Consider the following 23,810-nt stretch of genomic DNA (forward strand, 5'->3'; position numbering starts at 1 on the left):
CTTCCAATTCCAGCTTCCTGCTAATGTGCACCCTGGGAGGCAGCAGATGATGGCTCAAGTCCCTGTGTCCATGACACCCACGTAAGAGATCCAGGTTGAGTTCCTCATTCTTGGCTTCTGCCTGGCCCAACCCTGGCTATTGAGGGCATTTGGGAAGTGAACCAGCAGATAGATAGATCTCTCTCTGCCTCCCTCCCTCCCTCCTCTTCTCTCCCCTCTCCTTTCTCTCCTCTCCCTTCTTCCTTCTGCCCTCTTCCCTCTCCCCTGCCTCTGTCTGTCTGCCTTTCAAATCAAACTTTTTTTTTTAGATTTTTTTTGACAGGCAGAGTGGACAGTGAGAGAGAGAGAGACAGAGAGAAAGGTCTTCCTTTGCCGTTGGTTCACCCTCCAATGGCCGCCGCGGCCGGCGCGCTGCAGCCAGGGCACCGAGCTGATCTGAAGCCAGGAGCCAGGTGCTTCTCCTGGTCTCCCATGGGGTGCAGGGCCCAAGCACTTGGGCCATCCTCCACTGCACTCCCGGGCCACAGCAGAGAGCTGGCCTGGAAGAGGGGCAACCGGGTCAGAATCCGGCGCCCCAACCGGGACTAGAACCCGGTGTGCCGGCGCCGCAAGGCGGAGGATTAGCCTAGTGAGCTGCAGCGCCAGCTAAAATCAAACTTTTTTAAAAAAAAAAATCTGTGGCTGAAGATGCATGAGTTTATTTCTGAACTCTCAATTCTGTTCCATCAGTCTATATGTCTCTCTTATATCAGCAACAAAGTATTTTGATTGCTATAGCTTTATACAAATTCTGAAATTGGCAAGTGAGTTCTCCAACATTTTCAAGATTGTTTTAGCTATTCTGGGCCCCCTGAATTTTCATGTGGATTTTAGTATCAGCTTATCAATTTCTAAAGATGTATTTATTTATTTGAGAGGCAGAGTGACTGGCAGAAAGGGAGGGACAGAGATCCTCCATCCACTGATTAAATGACTCCAATGGGTGGGGCTGGGCCTGCTGAAGCTGGGAGCCTGGAACTCCATCAAGGTGTCCCATATGGGTGTCAGGGGCCCAAGTACTTGAGCCATCATCTGCTGCTTTCCCAAGCACATTAGCAGGGAGCTAGATCAGAAGTGGAGCAGCCAGGACTCGAACTCTGGGCCACACAGGCCGCACTATCTTAACAATGTAAAATATTTTGATCCATGAATATGCAAGATTGCTTTCCATTTGTTGTTATCTTTAATTTTTTCATCATGCTTTATAGTTTTCAGTGTACAAGTTTTGCACCACTTTTGTTAAATTCATTCCTACATATCATTCTTTTAGTGATATTGCAAATGAAATTTTTTTTAAAAAATTCATTTCAGATAGACTACTTCATGTATATAGAAATATAGTTTTATATTGATTTCATAGCCTACAACCTTGTTGGGTATGTTTATAAGTTCTAATAAATTTTAGTGGGTGCCTTAGAAATGCCTATGTAAAAGATCTTGTCATCTCTGCAGATACATTAGGGTATTTCAAAAATTCATGGAACATGAATATTATGAAAAAAAACTAGATGTGAATTCAAAATTTTTGCACCAAAATAAACTGATCTTCTAATTTCATTCTTGAACACAATTTTTTAAAGATTTATTTGTTTATTTGAAAGAAGCGTGACACAGAGAGAAATGACAGAGAGAGAAAGAGAAAGATCTTCCATCCATTGGTACATTCCCCAAATGCCTACAATAACCAGAGCTTGGCCAGGCTGAAGCCAGGAGCCTGCAACTCCATCTGGGTCTCGCATGTGGGTAGCAGGAGCCCAGGCATTTGGACCATCTTCCACTGCCTTCCCAGGCACTTTAACAGGGAGCTGAAATGGAAGCAAAGTAGCTGGAACTTGAACTGGTGCTCCAATATGGGTTGCCCACGTCCCAAGCAGCAGCTTAACCCATAGCACCACAACACCTGCCCCTCACAAACTTTTTGAAATACCCTCATGGTTTATCTGTTTCTTTCCAATCTGTACACTTTTTTTAGATTCATTTATTTATTTGAAAGTCAGAGTTACACAGAGAGAGGAGAGGCAAAGAGAGAGAGAGGTCTTCCATCCCCAGTTGGCCAAAACGGCCAGAGCTGGGCCCATCTGAAGCCAGGAGCCAGGAGCTTCTTCCAGGTCTTCCATGTGGGTGCAGGGGCCCAAGGACTTAGGCCATCTCCTACTGCTTTCCCAGGCTAGAGCAGAGAGCTGGATCAGACATGGAGCAGCCGGGTCTCGAACTGGCACCCATATGGGATGCTGGCGCTTCAGGCCAGGGCATTAACCCTCTGCGCCACAGCGCCGACCCCTTTATTTATTTATTTTTTAAATGTCTGATTGCTCTGACTAGAACCTCCAGTACTATGTTCAATGGAAGTGATGAGAGTGGACACATTTGTCTTGTTCTGGTCCTAAGGGAAAACATCCACTGTTTCATCAGTAAGTGTGGTGTTACTGTGAAATTTACATAGATGTCCTTTGTCGGGTTGAAGAAATTCCCTTTTATTTATAAGGATTTTTTTAGTGTTTTTTTAAATTATGAAAGAGTGTTCCATTTTTTCAAACCCTTTTTCTGTGTCTATTAAGATCATCATTTTGGCCGGCGCCGCGGCTCAATAGGCTAATCTTCCGTCTGTGGTGCCGGCACCCTGGGTTCTAGTCCCGGTCGGGGCGCCAGATTCTGTCCCGGTTGCTCCTCTTCCAGTCCAGCTCTCTGCTGTGGTCCGGGAGTGCAGAGGAGGATGGCCCAGGTGCTTGGGCCCTGCACCCCATGGGAGACCAGGAGAAGCACCTGGCTCCTGCCTTTGGATCAGTGCGGTGTGCCGGTCGCAGCACAGCGGCCATTGCGGGGTGGGGGTGAACCAATGAAAAAGGAAGACCTGTCTCTCTGTCTCTCTCATTGTCCACTCTGCCTGTCAAAAAAAAAAAAGGAAAAGGTCATCATTTCATTTTTGCTTTTTATTCATTCTACTGAAATGATGTATTCCATTAATTGATTTTCAGATGTTAAAACAATCTTGCATTCCTGGGGTAAATCCCACTTGGTCATAGTGTGTGATCTTTTTTATATGTTGCTGGATTTAGTTTGCTAATATTTTTGTTCAGGACTTTTGTACTCATATGCATAAAAATATTTATCTTGTTTTCTTGTGTTGTTTTTGTCAGTTTTTGGTATGAAGACAATACCGGCCTCATAAAATGAGCTAAAAAGCGTTACTTCCTCTTCTATATATTTTGAATGTGTCTGTAAAGAACTGGCATTAATTCTTTAAGTTTTTGGTAGAATTTGCCAATGAAGTCATCTGTGCATGGGCTTTTCTTTGTGGGTAGTTTTGGTTACTAATTCAGTTTCTTTACTTGTTATAGGTTTATTTGGAGGTTCTATTTCCTCTTCAATAATTACCAGTAGTTAATATTTTTCTAGGAATTTGTGCATTTATGTAAGTTGTCTAATTTATTGTCATACAATTATTCATAGTATTCCTCTATAATCCTTTTTGTTCTGTAAGGTCTATTATAACGTCCCCTCTTTCATTTCGGATTTTAGCAGTTGGGATCTTCTCTCCTTTAATCTTGGTCTTTCTTGCTACCCAAGGTTTTCTGAAATTCCCATTTGGCCCTTGCCTCCTTCCACCTATGTTTGGAAGCCTTTGCCTACTACTTACATACATATGTGTCTTTTATAGTCAGGAAATTAAGTCTTTTCCACAGCATGTGGAGCTCTCAACTGGAACCCCCAGGGCACGCTGTTCTGTTCGCTTGGCTAAGTGAGGTAGGCTCATTCTGAACTGTCCTCTTTATTAGCCAGCAGCTATGTTGCATAAGGCTGTCACAGTCTGACCCTCTCATCGTGGAAACTGAGCTGCAGGCTTTTTAGCACGATGGCTGTTAGCCAAGTGCTACTTCTTTCTGAGTACACGGGAGAGCCTGGGGAAGAACAGAAGGCAGGAGGCCTTCGGCAGCCAATACCCTCTGAGCAAGGCATTGTGGGTAGCTCTTGGGCCTGATCTTCATTGCCACTGCTCACGTTGATCCTAGAATGGGAACCGAATCAAGTTAGAAAAGCAGAGGCCTACTGCTGTTCCAACCATATGTCTCCTTGGTCACAGCTCCCAGGACTATGCTGCCCTGGTTGGCAGGGACCTGGCTGACAGGTGGTAAAGTCAGGAAGTCAGGAAAAAGCATTTGAGATTTTGGGCAAGTGTTGATTCTGACTGGTGTTCTGTGGTGCATGGCCCAGTAGGTTATCTTTCCCCTTCTCTCTGCAAGCCGTAAGGCTGGCTGCGGTGCTAGAGTAAAAAGTATTCATTACTTCAGAACATGTCTTGAAGCCAAAAACATGTCCGCTTAGAGATTACTTCCAGACTAATGGGAAATCTGTGTGGGCAAGCAGATCCCAATTTGAAAGTGGAGCAAAATCCTCCAACATTCTCCTGGTAAAGAAGTGGCAGCAAATCAACTCTGAGGATGGGTGTGTGGTGAGCTTCAAACTAAAACCAAGTGTGACAGCCTCAGCCCCACCCTAGGCTGCTGACTCAGGACCAAGAGGAAGAGGGAGCTGCCAGACTTTGTGATTTCTGTAAACAGCTCTTGAAAGAGAAACCACACACTTGTCTTTCTGCCAGCCCCCAGCTTGTCCCCTTAGCCAACAGGGCAGCCTTCGTCTTTTCTCTGACAGTCTAAGGCAGGGCTTCTTCATTTGAGCTCCATGGACCTCCAAGTGGTGGGTGGAGAGAATTTGGAGCCAGGTAGGGTTCTATGAACTTAGATGAGAAAATTATTTGACCTTTTCCCCACCAACCACAAACAGAAACTCAATTCCTTGATTTAGGAATGTAGGCAACAAACCACAATCGTATTATCAGTATCTGTGATGTTTATCATCAGCAGAAATCATAAATATTTTCATCTCACATTACAGTTTTGGTATTTCCAGAAATCACTTACGCTTATCACTACTTCAAAGTTTCTGTTCTGTAGACTTGCCGCTACCTACATCTTGTGATGCAATGCATTGTGCAAGTAGCAATATAATTAGAATAATTAGACCACAACATTTTTCTAGTATTTTTTGACCATTTCAATATGATTTTCTTTAGTGCAGAAATCTGTTTAGAAATCCATGCATATGAGGGGTCTTCAAAAAGCTCACAGAAAATTCTCAGTGGGAAGTCAGAAGGGCAGGCTTGTTTGGGGAGTGGAAGCAGTTTGTGGAGGAAGTGGCCTTTGAGCTGAGAAGATTGCCAGTGGGATTGGAGTCAGGTTTGTGAATTTATAAGACAGAGGGACATGCAAAGGCCCAGGGGCATGAAAGAGCTGGATATGGTAAGGAGAAGATGGAAACAATCCAGGCTGTCTGGAGTTTGGACTAAATGGAAGAGAGAAGGAGCATGGCATGGCCAGATGACATAGCATAGGTAGTTTATGCCCAGATAGTAAAGAATAGCAAAGTCAGGGTCACAGGCTTCCAGTGAGGAAGGAGAGCCACTGAGAAATTTTGTATAGGAGCGTCGAGACCAGATCTGTGAGTTCAAAGGACCATGATCCCCACCCCTGCAGGCACGTAGAAGGTGGATTGATTAGAAGGGGTAGAGAGCTGATTAGCAGGGTTGATAGGACCACTTGGGTAGTTCAGAAGAGAAATGAGGAAAGGCTGAACTGAGAGGAGAGTCTGGAACTTCTAGACACTGTGTGCCTGCCCCATGCATCAGCCAGCCTCATCTCTACATGCAAAGTGGTGAGAAAGCCTGGGCTTGCTGAGCAGGGCGGGGGGATACCTGCCCTCCTCGGGTTTGGTTGTATTGGGGTTATATACAGCAAGGCTTACTCAGGCCAGTGCACCACGAAGTCCCATCTTCCACTTTAGCCTGTTTCTCACAGCAAGAGCAGAATAGAAAAGCCAGGGTTCCACTTTCTAACACCCACCCCTTATTGAAAGAGCTGCTGAGATGAGGGGCTCTAGCTCTCCCCTCCGTGTGGCAGGCAAGAAGGCGAGAGGGGGTGCGGGGAGCAGGTCAGGGCCTGCTTTCTGTCAAAGGAAATACCCACCCTCCTAAGCCTTTAAGAGACTGTTTTCTTCCAAGTAGGTCCCACTGTTACCAGGGCAACTGAGAGCCCTGGGCTTTGTGTTTCTAGCTCTAGTGGAGTCCCTGGGGAGGAGTAGCCTGCTGAGCTTTCCTTGTCTGGACAGGAGCCAGGAAGTGCTAGCTGGGGGTGGAGTCCTACCCCCACCACATTTGGGGGTAGTCTCTCACCTTGTTAAAGCCTATCTTTATCGGCGCTGGCACACCGGGTTCTAGTCCCGGTCGGGGCGCCGGATTCTCTCCCGGTTGCCCCCCTTCCAGGCCAGCTCTCTGCTGTGGCCAGGGAGTGCAGTGGAGGATGGCCCAAGTGCTTGGGCCCTGTACCCCATGGGAGACCAGGATAAGTACCTGGCTCCTGCCATTGGATCCGCGCGGTGCGCTGGCTGCAGCGCGCCGGCCGTGGCAGCCATTGGAGGGTGAACCAACGGCAAAGGAAGACCTTTCTCTCTGTCTCTCTCACTGTCCACTCTGCCTGTCAAAAAAAAAGCCTGTCTTTATGCCCTGGAGGAGCCAAACCCCCCCCCCGCCGCTGTCGCCTCCCTGCCATGAGCCAGTTGTGGTGGTCAGGTGGTCAACTTGGTAGCTTTTTGGCTCTAATGGACCTGGTTTTTCAGAACCAGATTTCTTTTTTTATTATTTGAAAGGTAGAAAGAGAACTTCCATATTCTGGTTCACTCCCCAAATGCCTGCAATTGCCAGGACTGGGCCAGGCCAAAGCAGGAACCTGGAATTCAATCTAGGTCTCCCACGTGGGTGGCAGACTCAAGTACTTAAGCCTTCATTTGCTGCCTCATAGGTTTGTGCATAAAAAAGCTGGCATCAGGATCAGCCCCAACTTGAACCCAGGCACTCTTGATATGGGATGTGGGCAACCCAAACAGTATCTTAACCACTGAGCCAAATGTCTACCCCTTAGGGCCGTTCTTATACACCCACCCTGCAGCATTTCTCTTTGGAGACTTGTCAGAGGCTAGCTGAGGCAGGTGATCACAAAGGGTAAAAGCTAGCTCACAGCAGTCCGAGGTACGTGCTGGGGGAATTCTTGCACAAGTATTTCTTAATCACTTGCTATGTGCTGAAACTAAAGGGAGGAGATGAGACAGCATAGGTAGTGTATGAGCAGATAGTGAAGCATACCAGAATCAGGTCCACAAGTCATGTGAGCCAGCTCCTGCTGCTGGGAGCTCTATAGGAACTTTCAGAACCAAACCCACCGTTAAATGTCACCTGGGCTGCTGAGTCCCCAGTGCTGTATTCTGCACTGAGCTAGCTGGGTCTTAGAATTGCCTGGAAAGCTTTTTAGAAATAGAAACTCCTAGAAATTCTGTTTCCACCAGCATGGGTTTGGGTGCAGGGTAGAGGTTAAAAGCAGAGGTTCTGAATGGCACGGTCAAACTTGGTCAGCTGTGCCAGTTGCCCAACCTCTCAGACAGCAGTTCCTTGATTCACAGAATGAATGAGGGGAACAGCTGAGCCTGCATCACAGGCAGAAACTTTTTGCCCTCTGCCTTTCTCCATTCCTCAGGAAGAGACTGTTGACCATCCTGTGTCTTTTGTAGTGCCCCCCCTTCTTCCTTTCTGTTATTCTGCTGTTTCCTTGTCTCTGGCATGTAAGAGGGCTTCTATGATGTGCAACCTGGTCCCCTCCCATGGGGCAGCTAGGACCCCACATATAGGGTGTGCCCAGGAAGGCATTAGCACCTCCAACAGCCCTGCCAGTCTGTTGACTCACAGGAGCCCCCATCAACCCACATGCTCAGATTTTCATTTTCACAAGTTCCTTCTAAGCTAGATTTGTCCCACGCAGGCTTCTGCAGTTTGTTTTCTGAACTTGATGCAAGATTTCACACGTGCCCCTAGTAAATGTCATTCTAGTACATTGCTCCAGGTTAGGGAGTTTGTTGTGACGTTTTTATTCCATTTTGGAAGGGATCTTCTAGTCCTGCAAGCTTCACGCCATGTGCAGATGCCTAGCAGGCTACCTCTAGGTCTCCATCCAGTGACCCAGTGACTCACTTCTGTTATGAACCAAACTAGGGTTGAGATCCTATTGTGTAGCAAACCACCTGCTGCACTCTGGGAGTCAGTGGTGGCTAGACAGACAGGGAGTTGTGGCTTGACTTAGCATGAGACTCGTGCAAGATCCCAAATCAGTCAATGGTAGAGCTGGATTGGAATCCAAGGCTCTTTATTCTCATAGCACTTCCAGCTGGGGGGTTGCCAAGGCTGATCCCGTTTTTGTTACTTTCCCCCATCTGCTGTGACTAGTCATTACGCTATGTGGATTCACCCATTCCTACCTGTGCTGTCATGAGAAATCCCAGGGATGCTAGAGACTTTGTCCAGTCCCTTGAAACGTAACAGGGAACCACAGTGCTCACTGATGCAACACGCATCCCAGAGCCTTGTCCCGCCTCAGAAGGCACATACTCAGCCAGCCACACAGTGACACTGCTACTGCTGAGTACCCACTGCCTTGCGGGCAGGCCCTTCCCTCTGGTTCCCCCAGACCGTCCATAGACAGAGCACCTGAGGCATATTTGTTGCTTTGCCAAAGACCCAGAGTCCAGTGAGGTTAGGCTTGAGCTTGTCAGGGACCCTTCCTTGTAGATAGCATAGGCGTTAGAGTCAAGAGAGTATGTGTTCAGGAGTCACAAAACCCTGGAGTCCCCCGTAGAACCTAGTCTAAGACTCAGGTGTAAACAGAGACACCAATACCAATACCAGTGGACTCCTGCAAGGCAAGGGAGATAGCAGGACAGGACAGACCAGGAGCTCAGCCTGGTCTTCACACGAGGGGGAGCAGAGAGGGGCTAAGTGGTCCCAGAGCTGATAGCTTATGGAGCCTCTCACTAGCCGTCAACTTGGGCCACTGAGTTCTCTTGTAAGCCTCAGTGTGCTCATCTTGAAGGTGAGGATAGGAATATTACCTGACTGTGCCTTGCGCCGCGCCGCCTCCCCCGCCCCCAGAGTTGTTATCAGGATGAAATAAGATCCCAGACAGAAAATGCCCGGTACAGCACTCTTGACTAATAGGGGCTCAATGAACCCTCCTAGCCACCTGCCCAGGGGGGAATATGGGCCAGTTCTTTGCCAGCCAACTTGGACACCCCCTAGAATGGGCTTCAGTGTGACCCCACAGACTGTGAGGAGGGGCGAGAGATCCCTGGGAGGACCTCTAATTCACTTCTCTGGGGATTTGTATCAAAGGCCTCACCAGCAAGCTCACTGGCGTCCCATAGCGCCATCTAGTGCTAGAAAGTGGAAGGCTCCTCCCACCCCATGCTGCAGGTCCGCCTCCCTCCCTCCCTGCACTCAAGGTCCTGAGAGTGTGTGTGTATAACCAACACGATTCTTCAAGACACGCAGGGCTTCCACTTCCCTCCTCACAATGTCTGCCATCCACAAGTGCACAAGGCTATAAGCAGGCCCCTTTAGCTTCCCTCGGCCTTACCTTCCCCATCTAAGGATTTCATGGTTTCAGGCTAAGGCTTATTCAGGCAAGTACCTACCTAGAACTACCTGGTGCCTGATGCCGGCTGGGTTCCTATCTATGCTTGCTCAAGAACACAGAGAGACACAACCTTTACACACCCTTTGTATCTTTATTGAGGAGAGAAAGCTTCAGCATACAGAGCAGTTTCTTATCTTCACAGCACAGTAATGTAACAATATAACACAATAACACATTTATTTCAAACCCGTTTCCTCCCGGGCTGCTGGGAGTCCTTAGGCTGCCTTCATCCCCTTGCATGCATTTCCCACCCCCACCCCCACCCCTCTTTCAACCCAGGAAAGCTCCCAAAGCCCATAGTTCTTCTTACAGCTCCTGTGGCTGTTACAACACAACAAATATTGAAGATTGGGGAAAGCGGGGAAGAGGGTCAAAGGGAAGCCTAAGTGCCCCCTGCCCCAGAGGGCTGGAAACCAGCTCACTGCACGTCGGCTCTTTCTCCAGCTGAGGCCACAAGGGTCCAGGGTGAGAAGCACCATGGGAACAGGCAGGGCCTGTGCTGACGGGTCCCTGGAAATGGGGTGCAAGGCACCTGCCCTTTGCAGTTCTCCACGGGGACACGGGCCACAGGGTCAGCGTGTCGACCATCAGCAATCAGGATCCACAGCCTCGAAGAATAGCAGCTCCCCTTCGTGGAACTTTCTCCTGGGGAAATAATTAGAAAACCAGATAAAATTTTCTTTACAAGCTTGTTTACTCTCGCCCTGGTAGGGATGGGGAATAGCATTTGATGAAATGTCCAACAAACGAGGAGAATGCTGAAATAAATTGTTTGGTATGCATGACTGCCTAGGTGGCAGCCATTTTAAATCCTGCTGATCAAGAGCTAGCAGGGACAATCTCAGCTTTGAAAAGACGCAGCGAGAATGCACTAGAAAGAAAGGTAGCAAAGTGTTAATAATGCTTGGATTTGGAGCGTGCGTCTGGGGTTTGTTGTTGTTCTTGGTTTCTGTATCTTCCAAATTTTTTTATAATGATTGTGTGCTGCTTAGCTCGTTGAGGGATCATCTGAAAAGTAGCAACAGGTTATAGGAACCCAACTCCACTGATTCCCCAGGCTGCTGAACAAAAGGGATAAACAAAAGGGCATCTTACCTTGCACTGATGAACAGAGACCTCACCAGAAACCAGCCTAAGGACTGGGTCTGTCTGTGACTCCTCTTCCTCCAGCTTCTTCCTCTTGCTTGAGGCCCCAAATCCTCAGGCTGGGCTGAGGTTACCTGTCAGACTCTGGTGAGGAACACAAGCTTTACTACATTTTCCTCCCTCTGGCCACAGACGCTTTGGCGGTGCGTGCCCAGCTGCCAGGCATTGTGCAGAAAGATCAGTGTCCAGAGGCAGCTTGGGCCAGCAGTGAACTTGGCTGGCCTTTCGTGGCCACAGCTGACATAGTAAATGTGTATTTTTTTTCACTGCAGAAACAGTGCGTTCTGGACCCAAGGCAAGTAACGGGTCCCTTTATTAGGAGACCTGAGTTTGCACCCAGGGACCCCAGCAGTGTCTAGGAGGCAGTCCCCCTCTGACACACAGCAGTGGGCCAGGGGCTGATTTCCATGTGAGCGACGTTGAAGGCTGCAAATGCTATAGGCACAGTCTCTGTGAAGCCAACCTTCCTCTCTCCTCTCAGAACTAAGGAGTCCTTGAAGTCAAAAGGAGTTCAAGAGCAGGCCTTGGGCCCGCCCTCTTTGGCTGTCCCAGAAGGAATGGCCAGTGAGGCCTCTTCTGTAAGCCCAAGGATGGAAAGTCTCCTGCAAAAGACTTTCGGCTGAGGGCTGCAGGCCAAGGCCTGGTGGGAGAAATCCCCGTCTCTAAGGAGTCACTCCTTACAATGCCAAACTGGATTGTTGCTGCTGCTTCCTCCTCCTCCCCCTCCTCCCTCCAGCCCTCCAACTGCCTACCCTTTAGGCAACACCAAGGAAATGGGTAGAGTTTGCCATGTGGGGCTCCGGTCACCAGCAGTGTGGTGAGGGCGGGCCCCAGATTTGGCAAGTTGGTCCTGACACAGCAGTCTGAGGGAAGGTAAATTCAAATGCCGCAAGTGAAAGCAGCTTGCACAGTCAAGGACAAGTCTGAGTCTCAGTCAATTTGCCCATCTGACATGTGGCTATAGCACACGCTCACTAGGCTAGATGGAGAGTCCTCTTTCAGGCCCTTCTACTGGAGGTGTGGCATGAAACAGGTGTAGGCTTCTGCTCCATGTCAATTCTATCTGGTATTTGGCCTCAGTGGCTTTAGGAGTTCGGTGTAGCCTGTTCTTTTGATCACTGGGGCAGATCAGGGAGGCACTGGGAAAAGTCCTGGTGAGCCAGCGAGAGGGTAAAATCGTAGAACACAAGGTGAGTAACTGCAGAAGAGGTGAGGGTTAGGAGTAACAAGAGGCACAATACAGGGAGGTGACCAGTTCAGTTATGGGAAGAGGCCCAGAACCCTGCTCGCCAGTGGTGGGGCTGAGCCTCCTCTCTCCGCTGCCCTTGGCTAGGCACACGAGACTCTCTGGTCACGGTGTGGCACAGTGGGCTGCAGTTCTACAGGTGGTCTTCAGGCTCTGCAGGTCTGGATTGCCCTTAAGAACTGGTCAGCAGATGGGGCAGGTGTGGCAGCAATAGCGAGGGTGGGGGGTGCTGTAGAAGGGTGTGTTCTGGGTGGCCGTTTGGCCCCAACACTCACACGCGAATTCGGCCACGAGCCGCTCGGTGGCCCCCCTGTCTTGGAGTGAGGCGGAATAGCACCGGAGGACGTCTTCGCGTCTGGCGCTGCCCCAAGCGACCGGCACGGCGAATCAGTGGCGGCGAGCTGTAGAACGGTGAATTGGTACCTGGAAGGCCTTCCAGCAGTGGGACTCGATTCTGGCTCCTCCGTCTGCCGGGCTGTACTATGGGAGGGGATGCGCCCAGGAAGTTTTCAGCGTGGAAGCCAATGGCGGAGTTGGGAGTCTGAGTTGAAGTGTGGACAAGGACAGGCTCCATCTCCATCAGCTCCTCCAGGTCATCGTCCTGGGACTCCTCCTCCACCTCATCAGGGATCTCCTCGGCCTCTGGCTCCTGCTCTGGCTCCTCCTGGGCATCCTCATTCTTCTTCATCTCCTCTATCTTCTGCAGCTCCTCCTCATCCAACTCCACCACCTCCACCTCCTGATCCTCATCGTCATCCTCCAGGATGACGGTTCTGCTCATTTCTTCCTCCTTCTTCCTCATCTCCTCCTCTAGCCTCTCCCTCATCTCTTGTGTCATAGCCCTCATACGCCTCTGGTGGCTCCTCAGGTAAAGCCTGCGCCTGCGTAAGGCTTCCTCCTCACTCGCATGCTCGTCGTCGCTATCGGCCTCATTGTGAGCATACGGGGTAGCGTTGTTGTGAACGGCAGAGAGGGAGATGGGCCTGAGGCTCCGCACCTTCCTTTCTATCTCCATACACTCAAGAATCAGCTCATCCAGGTCGGCCATTTCAGTGGACCATAAGAGCTCCTTTCGGAAGAATTCCGACAGGCCTCTGAGGAACTGATTTTGGAGGCGACAGTCATCCCAAGACAAGAACTGGGCCAGGAACCGAAAAGCATCTGCATAGCTGCGGAGGGTACAGTCGCCCTGCTTGAGCTTGCGGATAGCCTTTTTAGCCACACGTAGGGGGATGGGGCCGCAAAATTCCTTACGGACTTCATCCAGGAAGCGCCGGAAGTTGGCACGGAGGGGGCTTCCTTCCTGGGTGACTGCGATGGCCCAGTCCTTGGCTTGGCCAGTGAAAAAGGAGATCACAAAAGCAACCCGATCCGTGCCCCCGGCAAACTGATCCTCATGGTTAGCTATGTAGCTCTCTAACTGCATCAGGAATTCTGCCAGGTGGACCGGGTCTCCCGCAAAGGGCTCTACCTCGGGCCGTTCCTGCTGTGGCACAGAGGACTGTGGAGGCGGCTCCTTGGACGAGGGAGGGGGCAGCGCTGGCAGGGGCGGGATGGGTAGCACCGGGGAATCGGTGGGCCCATCAGGGGTGCTGCAATCCTGGATCACGTTAATCAGAAGATCATCCGAGACATACTCGGACTCAGGGCGTGCGGGAGGCCAGCACAGGAAAGGCAGATCCCCCTCGGGACTGGCGTCGATGTCACCGAGCGGGAAGTCAAAGTTCTCCTCGGAAAGGAGAGGCATTGGCCAGCGGATGTAGCTCGAGACATTGCCCCGCAAGGAATTAACCTCGGCCAGGGCTCTCCCGAGCTGCAGGCCCAAATTGGCGTTCTCACCGCGGAGGGCATTTAATTCTTCTCGCAGAGCTACATTCGCCATGCGGAGGCTGTTGAGATTTCCAGGCGCCTCGGACATTCCCGACTAGCTCGGAGGCTTGGGGTCTCCCGGCCGGAGCAGGGAGTGGGGGGGTGGCACGGGGAGCTCGGGCCGCGGCAGGAGGCTGAAATGCGGGGCGCGCGGGAGCGGACCGAAGTGCGGAGACCGGGCGCGGGAAAGGCCGGGCCACACCCACCGGGGCGAGCACGGAGAGCGGGCGCTCGGGGCGGAGGGCACGCTGGCTGGGCCCGGGGCGCGTTACCTCGTCGCGGGCACCGGAGACGGCGGGCGGCGGCGCGGGGCCGAAAGGCTCCAAGCGCAAGGCAGGACGCGAGCGACGCTGTGGCTGCCGGGCGGGTGGGTGGAGGCGGCTGGAGCAAGAGCGACCGAACTGCGGCAGGATCTGTCGAGGAAAAATCTTGCGGACGGCGAGTCCCCGCCTTTTAAATGCAGCCTCTCCCCACCACCAGCAACCCCCACCCCCGCAGGGGCGGGACTTAAGGAACAGCGGGCGTCCACTGGCCGCGGCGCCTCGCTCCCCCCACCTTGGCTGCGCCTCTCACTGACTCTCTCCTTCCCTAGCTGCAGCTAACTCGGGTCGGGAAAATGCGACAGCGACTGCCCACTCGAGGTCGTCATGGCGACAGCCAGTGAACGTGTTCCTCTCCTCGGGCAGGCCCCCGAGCGTAGAGGAGCTGCTTCGAGAGGCGCAGCTCAATCTCCAGAGCCTGTTGCAAGGTACTGAGAGGGAGGGGGGCTGCGGCCAGAGCACAGAGGCGAGATGCGCAGCGGCAGGAGGGAGGCACGGAAGAAGGAGGACAGGGACCAGCAGGAGAAAAAGAGCAGTTCAAAGCCTGTGCACAAACAAAGCACACATTTTCCAGCTTTCTTCTCCATCCAGACTAACAGTTCTAAAAGCCTCTATTCCCAAGACTGTCACCCACCCTGGCTTCCTGTTCCATAATCCATGGGGGGAGGGGGTGACAACAGGCTGAGGCAGGGCAGTAGGTCAAGCCATTCGCAAAAAGAGCTTGATGGGAGACTCCCGCGAAGTGGGTCCACATTCCCTCCAGCCCTGCTCTAGCCACATGGTCCATGCCTTTGGAATCCTAGCACCGACAGACAAAAGGGGCATCTCTCGAGCCTCCCACTGTCAGCTTCACACACTCTGCTCCTGCAGTAACCTCGTCCGGATGCCTCTTGGGTAGCTACTGCCCCAACCAAGTACACAGCGCTCAGAGTTTGCCCATTTTGCCTTCCTGCCCACACTGAGCTTCTCAATGTAAAGAATCACATCTGGGGGCCGGCGCTGTGGCGTGGCAGATAAAGCTGCCGCCTGCAGTGCCCAGTGCCCCATACGGATGGTTCGAGTCCTGGCAGCTCCACTTCTGATCCAGCTCCCTGCTAATGGCCTGGAAAAGCAGTGGAAGATGGCCCAAGTGCTTGGGTCCCTGAGCTCATGGGAAACACCTGGATGAAGTTCCAGCCTCCTGGCTTTGGACTGGCTTAGCCTCTGCCGTTGTGGCCATTTGGGGAGTGAACCAGTGGATGGAAGCCCTCTCTTCCATTTCTCTTTATCTCTCTCTTTCTCCCTCTCCCTCTCCCTCTGTGTGTGTGTGTGTGTGTGTGTGTAAAACTCTGCATTTCAAAAAAAAAAAAAAAGCATCTCCTACTACCCTTGGGTATCCAGAAGTGCCTGGCATGGGACTGAATCTCTTAGTAGGTATTCTCAGTGGATGTTAGATGTGAAAAGAGCTCTTGCCAGCTGCCATGTATCTATACCCACGAAGGTTAACTGTAATGGAGAATAGAAAAGTGCTGGTAAGCCACCCAACTAGACCACAGCCAGAACTCCCACCTTTCTGCCAGGGCTGCGGTGACCCTAGAGAAGATGCCAAGGGACATGATTAGCCTTGTTCAGATAACAGAGGAGCTACCATGCAAAACAACGACAAAAAAAAGTCAATGTGCTCTGTGTTGCTACCTCGGGCAGAATTAGGACATGTGGGTGGAAAGCCAGAGCAAGATGGATTTTGCCTGCAGATAAGGAAGAACTTTGCTGGCAGGCCTGAAAGCCCCAAGTGTCCCTGGAAGGAATGAACTGCCTCAGGAGGGGGGGAGACTTTGCCCTCCCCGCAGGTGTGTTCACTGAGGCTGACGAAGCACCTGGAAGGGCTGCCGAGGAGGGAGTCTGAGCACAGAATGGGGCAGGAGAGGAGTTGGACCAGAGCAAGCCCCTGTTTCTATGATACTAGGAGTCTTTGCTCAAATGTATGTAGTCATGAATGTCTGTTCTTTATCCTCCATTTTTATTCATCTAATTCATCACTCCAAACCAACCTATTCAAATCCTGGGCATCCTTAGTCCCCGAAGATGCCTCTGAACTTCTACTTCTTTCTATGTTGCTAACTCCTCCTTCCCTCCCTTCCTTTCACCTTAGCCCTCCTGGACCTGACCCCAGGCACAGCAGGATTAAGGTATAGGGGACAAGGCCCACAAAAGCTCAAGTAAGAATTCTTGACATCCGAGGCAGAACTCCAGCCTGGACTTCCTGGTGCAACTCTCTTCTTGCTTCACACAGGCCATTTCCTTGGTGGGGTGACAGAGAGCCCGAAGAGCTGCAGAGCTTCAGAGAGGGTCTTACAGTATAAAATAGCCATCCTGAGCCTCTTCTCCCTGTTGAACACTTGAGGTCAGGGCTGTGGAGATAAAGGCTTGCTCCCCAAACTAGCACAGCTCACATCGATCGAGTTTCTTTCCTCCTCGGCCCTCATGAGCCTGCAAAGCAGAGCCTTTTCCATTGCTGAGTCCAGTGGCTCGGACATCAGGAAGCAGCCTAAAGAAACAGTGTGAGTCGGGTCTGGCAGCCAGTGCAAGGTCTTCCCCAAGTCCACCATTTGGCCGTGGCCCCCTAGAGTGTGTCTCCACTGTGCTATTTTTCAGAAGAATATGAGGAACAGTACTCAGAGGCCAGACTGCTGGGGCAGACCTTCCGCTCTTCTGATGAGGCCCCTGAGCCCACCCCCAGCCCAAGGCCCCAGTCTGCCAGGCGTCTGGAGTTTGTATTGATGGTGAGTTGCCTCTTCCCCGACCTGGGAGAGCCAGCATGCACCCACTGACAGGGGGCCTCGAGCTGCTTATAAATTACCTGCTGGAAGCCGCTGCTCACCTCTGCTTCCCCAGCAGAGCCTCCCTGAGGCCCCAGCAGGATGGGCCCTGCAACAGCAGGTGCCTGGCTGGGCAGCCAGTCCACGCTTGCCTGCCTCCCAGACAAAGCCTCCAAGCGCCCTGCCTAAACAGCCATTCTGTGGGCACGAGTTCACTGCCAGTTGTGAGCACACCCTGCCCATCACCTTCTTTCCCAACAGCCTACAAAACGGCAGCTGAGCGAGGATGAGACTACCACCCAGGGTGTGAGGGCCCCCGAGGCCGCCCTGAGCCTGTCTACCACAGCCGACAAGCAAACTGCCTGGAATGGCCCCTTCCCTCTGCCCATCCTAGAGGAGAAGCGGTGGCCTCAGCCCTGCTCCACGCACTCAGACCTTGTGCCCATCAACATCTCTGGTAGAGTTTGCTCAGCACCACCTGTTTGCTTCCCACCATGCCACTACAAACCATCCTCAGAAAGCACTAGGCGTTGGGGGAGGGGGGCCACTCTCTGCTACTGGCTCACCTTGCACTGTCACGGTCATGGCTCTCTCCCAGGAAATGGAGGAACGCAGAAGAGGGGGCTCTGGCTGTTCTTTCTTCACTCCCTAGGGGCACTGCTGCCCCGGGACCATTGGATAGCAATCAAACTTTTCTTAACAGAAAGCTCCAGAACGTTTTGAACTTGTGTGCTCTTTGGAGTGTATATGGGAACATAAAGTTTGTGACTTCTGTGTCGCTCGAGTGAAAACAACTTTTTGTGCCCAAAGCTGGTTTGGTGTACAGAGATAGGAATCAGAGAGGGCAGAGTGAGGTGAAGAGTACGAGAGGTCAAAGAGGAGGGTCTGTCACACCCAGGCACAAACCAAAGGCCATGTGGCACTTCCACTGGACACTGAGTCTTCTAGCAAAGTGGGCTTCCTCAACTTGTTTGGCAAGTTTTTCAAGAAGGGAAGCAGCAGAAAGGGACTAAGCCCCCACACACTCCCTGCCCCCCCCCAAAAAAAAAGACCAAGAAGGATGCAGTTCAGCCTTGAGAGTGGGGAAATGATGTCCGTAGCCCAGCTGGCTGTGACTCTGGGGCAGGTGGCACTGTATACCATGCCCATTATTAACTCGTGCTCTCCATTCCATCACCTGTAAGAGAAAAAGGAAGAGGGTCGGTCATTTCAGGAGCTAGGTCCAGGGACCTGATGAAATGCAGACATCAGGAACTCACAGGGACCAGAGGGATCATGAGAGCCAGCACCAGCCCATACTATGCTGGGGAAAGTTGATGAAGACAATGAGGACAGCTCTAGCCACATACGGTCATGACTCCCTGGATATGGGGTCATCCACTGTCATTGGCATCATCCTGGGAAATCTGAGGCAGGAAACTGCCACAGCCTAGGGAAATGTATCAAGTGTAAGGGCAGAGGAGGAGAGACTCACACAGTGATATGGGGTGCTGTTTGAAAACACCAATCTTACTATCAATGACGTTGCCCCTGAGTTTGGCCCATGGAGGCATTTTCTGGGGTTAGGGGTGGGAGGAATCTGCATGTGCATCCTTGTGCCTGGCAGGGGAGGATCTGGTTAGCCAGTTGCTGAATGAGACACAGGGAGAGGAACTACATGCCTGGCTCCACAGCCCTGCCTGACCATGACTCTGCCCCAGCAATGTCCCAGGAACCAAAGACTAACCCAGTACTTTAAGAAAATAGAGCTCAGTCACCATGCAGTGGCCAACTTTGGTAAAATATGATCCGGTAGCTGTGGAGGAGAATAGCAGGTGTGCATCCTGGATGGTGAGAGAGCGGGGCAGCTGTTGGCTTCTTGGAGACACTGCCTTCCGCGGCCCATATGAATTCAGGCTTTCTCTAGGCAAAGATCACAGTCCAGGAACATCTAGTATCAGCCCATCCTCCTGCGCCAGTGGTTCTCCCTTGGCTGTACCTCTGAACAGTCACCCAAGAAAGAACTCCTTCAAAACACTTCTGCCTGAGTCCTACTCTCAGGGATTTAAATGTCATGGGGCAGGGTCCTGGGATTAGAGTTTTTCAAAAGCTACCCAGTCTATTTCAATATGGAGCCAGAGTTGTGAACCACAGCCCCAATCCATGGAAGACTTACAGGTGACCTACGTATGACCTGTGAAACTTCAAGTGTGTGTCCAGGGCTAAATTGGGAGGGGTGGGGAAGCAGGGCCGCCTGCTTGGATGCTATTCATGCTCATCGCTACTGCCATCATCTTTTCTCTCTACCTCAGGCCAATTCCACTATGCTTTCAACAGAAACCACGATCACCCAAGTGTCTTTATTTTGGCTACAGGGCAGCAGTTTGATAAACACGCAAGTTTGCGACACTCGTTGTTTAACACAGAGACAGCCATCAACCCCAAGTCCACCCTGAGGCGGAGGCGGACCATTATTGGATTCTCTAACTTTTCCCAGCGAGACCAAGGTGACCCCACCAGAGCTGATCCCCCAGACCCTTCCCCTTGCCCACGCCCACCAGGCCTGCCACCCAGGTGGTATTGGGGTGATGGGAACTGAAATAATTCTGGGGAGGAAGGGCTTTGGCCCTCCTGAAAGAGCCAGTGTGGCAATTAAGGACAGCCAGGGGCCTCTGGTAAAGGGAGGCCACTGAATACGAAGAGAAGGTCTCCCAGACTAACAAATTCATTACATTTTTGTTTTCCCTTACAAATGTAACATAACCCTGTATGCCAAATTTAGGCAAATCTAAGGGAACTTTTAAAAATTTTGTGGAAAATTGAATTAAAAGGTAGCTTATTTTGGTGCAAAAAATGTTTGATATCCATGTACAGTTTTTTTCATATTATGAATTTCCCATTAACTGTTTAAAGAACCCTCTGTGCATGCATTTCAGAATTTTCTGGCACCAAAATAAATACATCTTTTAATTCCTGTCTCCATAAAGTTTTTGGAAGGCCCCTCGGAGATAAAGGGGAGGATGTGGGGAAGTCATGGTTAAAACTGTCACCGTAACCATTGCTACCATTAAATGAATGTCATTCAGAGAGCAGACCAGAGAGGCCTTGGTCACATTACATAAGCTTTCCGAGCCTCAGTTTCTTCATTTGTGGGTTGGGGATAATGACAAGCACCCTGTAGAGTCATTGTGAGCATTAGAGTTACTGAGTGCACTTTGCCTACCTTGTGCCTGGCACACAGTCGGGACTGAACAAATGGTGGCTGTTATAAAGTATCATAGCAACAGCAGTAATGGTAATGATATAACAGCAATAATGGCTTGTGTATGTGAGAATCTTTGGGGGGTCTTGAACATCTAAACAGTTTCCTCACATACCTAGGTTACGTAAGTCTTGTTGCAAATCTAAAACGTGACAGGTGCCAAAAATGCAATCAGACTCCTACCTTCCCAGTGCTGGCATACTGCAGCATTACTGCTGAACCTGGAAGCCACACAGTGCTGTCCTTAGTCCAGAATCCTCTACTCTCATCTCAGGATTGAGGTCTGCAAGGGTTTCATAAGCCCAGGGTGAAACTATGGGAGAAACCCAAGGTAGTCCTGAGTGATACTTCAGCTCTCGAAGGAATAATCAAAACTAGAAAGCCTTTGGCAGCCATCTGGACAATTCAGGGGCACCGTGTGACTCATTGTGTGGTGATGGGCAAGGACCCAACTTCCTTAACATCCTCATCTATGGAAAAAAAAAAAGAACCATGGAATTCTGACCAAGCTGTTGGCAAGTGCTTCATTGCAAAAAGTTGGTACTCTTGTCTCAAAACAGCTGGGGACGGATCTCTCGCTGCACCACTAACGTCCTGTGTTTACTTCTTCCAGGTCACGGCAACAGCCCAGCAAGCAGTGGGGGCCGCTCCACCCTCTCAGACATCAGGCCCAGTCACTCACTTCCAGAAGGTGTTCATGGAAGAGTTGCAGTTGGGCAGGAAGCTTGGTTCCCAAATCTCACCTCACCAGTACTGAGAAGTCCTTCCAGTGAGTCAGAAGAGCCTCCCCAGGCACATAGTGGCCCCAGCCCTCCCAGCATGGAGAGCATGGGAATGGTATACAGTGTCCCCAGTTCTTGCAATGGACCGGCAGAGTCAACATTCTCCACCTCGTGGAAGGGAGAGGCCTTGACCTACATGACTCCAAGTGCTACCACCCAGAGCAATCAAGTCAATGAAAATGGAAAAAATCCTTCCTTGGGGAAGTTGTGGGTGTCTCTGAACACACTCCCACCTCTGGTTCCTAAGGAGGCTGCTACCCTCTTTGTCACTCGTGATAACCCGACAGGATGCAGTGGGCCAGCTGAGCCCCCTACTCAACAAAGGCAGGTACCAGAAAAACCTTCCAAGATGGGCCTTCTGACCCGTGGTACCTCAAGGCTGGAGACTGGCCCAGGGGTGGGCAGCAGGTTCCGGGAGCGGTCGCTGTCTGTGCCCACAGACTCAGGCACTGCAGATGTGGACTGTGCTGAGGAGCAGAAGGCCCGTGAGGCCTGTGCCCTGCCTTATGCCAGCACGAGTTCTGAGGGCAGCACCAGTGCTGACAACATTGCCTCACTTAGTGCTGAACAGGAGGCCCAGCACAGAAGGCAGAGGTCCAAGAGTATCTCACTCAAGAAGGCCAAAAAGAAGCCTTGTCCACCAACACGCAGTGTCTCGCTGCTCAAAGATGAGCCAGTGCTCTTGTCAGAAGGCGGATCAGCGCTACCCAAGGACCACAGGCCCAGGAGCCTTTGCCTCTCCTTGGAACAAGGACATCACTCATCCCACCCAGATGCTCAGGGCCACCCAGCTGTGCCAACCCTCAAAGATCCAGAAGGTACACCATTCTCCCACCACTGGTATCTTACTGACTGGAAGTCTGGTGACACCTACCAATCCTTGTCCAGCTCCAGCACTGCCACTGGCACCACTGTCATTGAGTGCACCCAAGTTCAGGGCAGCTCAGAATCTCTTGCCTCCCCTTCCACCTCCAGAGCCACTACACCTTCCCAGCTCTCCATTGAGGTGGAGGCAAGGGAGGTATCCTCCCCGGGAAGGCCCACTGGACTGATGTCACCATCCAGTGGATACTCCAGCCAGTCCGAGACACCAACACCCACGGTCTCCATGTCCTTGACCCTGGGCCACTTACCTGCTGCGAGCGGCAGTGTCCGGGTACGTCCAGTGGTACCTGAGAGGAAGTCATCACTGCCCCCGACGTCACCCATGGAGAAAATTTCCAAGTCACGGTTATCGTTTGACCTACCATTGACCTCTTCAGCCAACATAGACCTGTCTGGGATGAGTATCTCCATCCGAAGCAAAACAAAGGTGAGCCGGCATCACTCAGACACAAATTTTGGGGCCAAGCTGGCCCAGAAAACTAGTCCCAACCAGCCAATCATGCCCATGGTTACTCAGTCTGACCTGCGTTCTGTTCGCCTGAGGTCAGTCAGCAAGTCTGAGCCAGAAGATGACATTGAGAGCCCTGACTATGCCGAGGAACCTGGAGCAGAAGAAGTGTTCACTTTGCCAGAGAGAAAGATGAAACCTCCCGTGGCTGAAAAGCCTCCGCTGGCCCGAAGGCCTCCAAGCTTGGTCCACAAGCCACCATCTGTCCCTGAGGAGTACCCACTAACTTCACCTACCTTGGCTATGACCTCCAAGAGCTCAATCCCACACATGAGGCCACATGCCCAAGACAGCCACACGGTGGTGCGGAAGCCAAAGTCCTGCAGCTTCCCTGACGCCAGAAGCCCAGGGGAGCCGACAGCACCTTCATCTCTCATTTTCATGCCTTTCACCAGTCCCTCTGGTGCTTTCTTCTCAGGAACACAGCAGCCTCCCCAGGGAAGTATGGAGGATGAGAGCCCCAAGGTGAGAGCCTTGCCTGAAAGAATTAGCCTCCAGAGCCAGGAAGAAGCTGAGAAAAAGAAAGGCAAGATTCCACCTCCAGTACCAAAAAAGCCCAGCGTGCTGTACCTGCCTCTCGCCTCGCCGATAGCACAAATGGACGCCCACATGGCAGATCCGAGGCTGCCTCTCAGCCCCATCATCACCCTGGAGGAAGATGCCAAGTGTCCTCCCACCAGCGATGAGCTGCAATCACCTGGTAAAAGGACAGCTTCAACGCCGCAAGCTGACGGTGAAAAGGAGGCAAGCCCTCTGGGTTAGTAAACTGTCCGCTGGCTTTTTCTTCCAGTCACGGGGCAGCTGAGGATAAGAGCACAATGCCGGGGACAAAAGCAGACGCCCCAGAATAATTATCCTGACCCTAGAGTGACCAAAGCAGTAGGGGCCACCTCTTGAGGGTTGGGTTACTTTAGAGAGGAAACGCAGGTCATCCCTATTGCCCTTGTGATGGGGAACTGACTAGGGACAAATCTCTAAGACTCAGTCTACCATTGAACCCCTAGTGCTTTAGAGGATTAACTAGAACTGGATTCTGGCACCTTAGAACTTGAGGATCCCATCTACCTAGCTAGGCATGCATCCCCTGCCCTATGCACTACTCCTCCACCTCATAGTACTGCAGTTTTCACTTGTCTCCCTGGATTTAGTTGCAAGCACAGGACTCAGTACTATCTCAGGCTGAGTTCAAGTGCCACGTCAGGCTTGGGGGACTTCTGAAACGATGGAATGTGCTACCAATAGTAGCCTTTCTTCGTGGTTTCCAAAATTTGGCAGCTCCCTCTGGAGCCATAAGACTAAGCTAGTTGGCTGGCGCCACGGCTCAATAGGCTAATCCTCCACCTAGCGTCGGCACACCGGGTTCTAGTCCCGGTCGGGGCGCTGGATTCTGTCCCGGTTGCCCCTCTT

The 23,810-nt window shown here is 51.4% G+C and overlaps 2 protein-coding genes across 6 annotated transcripts in view; one reads left to right on the plus strand and one right to left on the minus strand.

Annotated features, from left to right (window-relative positions):
* Positions 1 to 23,810, plus strand: part of NHSL2 (NHS like 2) — a 305,885-nt gene that overhangs the window by 273,476 nt on the left and 8,599 nt on the right. For 3 of the 5 annotated variants that reach the window (XM_051827210.2, XM_070067125.1, XM_008272793.4), the window contains 5 exons: positions 14,462 to 14,617; positions 16,824 to 16,951; positions 17,249 to 17,444; positions 19,342 to 19,473; positions 20,842 to 23,160. In XM_051827210.2, the coding sequence (XP_051683170.1) occupies positions 14,462 to 14,617; positions 16,824 to 16,951; positions 17,249 to 17,444; positions 19,342 to 19,473; positions 20,842 to 23,160 (2,931 nt within the window). The remainder of the gene's footprint in view (positions 1 to 14,461; positions 14,618 to 16,823; positions 16,952 to 17,248; positions 17,445 to 19,341; positions 19,474 to 20,841; positions 23,161 to 23,810) is intronic. The other 2 variants (XM_051827212.2, XM_051827213.2) reach the window with 2 other exon arrangements.
* RTL5 (retrotransposon Gag like 5) lies at positions 9,680 to 14,296 on the minus strand. The gene is made up of 2 exons (XM_008272794.4): positions 10,704 to 14,296; positions 9,680 to 10,253 (listed from the first exon to the last, which is right to left on the minus strand). Exon 1 carries the CDS (start codon positions 13,916 to 13,918, stop codon positions 12,272 to 12,274), a length of 1,647 nt encoding a protein of 548 aa, XP_008271016.1. The 5' UTR covers positions 13,919 to 14,296; the 3' UTR covers positions 9,680 to 10,253; positions 10,704 to 12,271.

This window comes from Oryctolagus cuniculus, chromosome X (assembly GCF_964237555.1).
Source record: "Oryctolagus cuniculus chromosome X, mOryCun1.1, whole genome shotgun sequence".
NCBI classification, from domain to species: Eukaryota; Metazoa; Chordata; class Mammalia; order Lagomorpha; family Leporidae; genus Oryctolagus; species Oryctolagus cuniculus.

Coding starts and splice junctions, on each gene's coding strand:
- RTL5 (XM_008272794.4), bottom strand. CDS start 13,918: ATGTCCGAGGCGCCTGGAAATCTCAACAGCCTCCGCATGGCGAATGTA.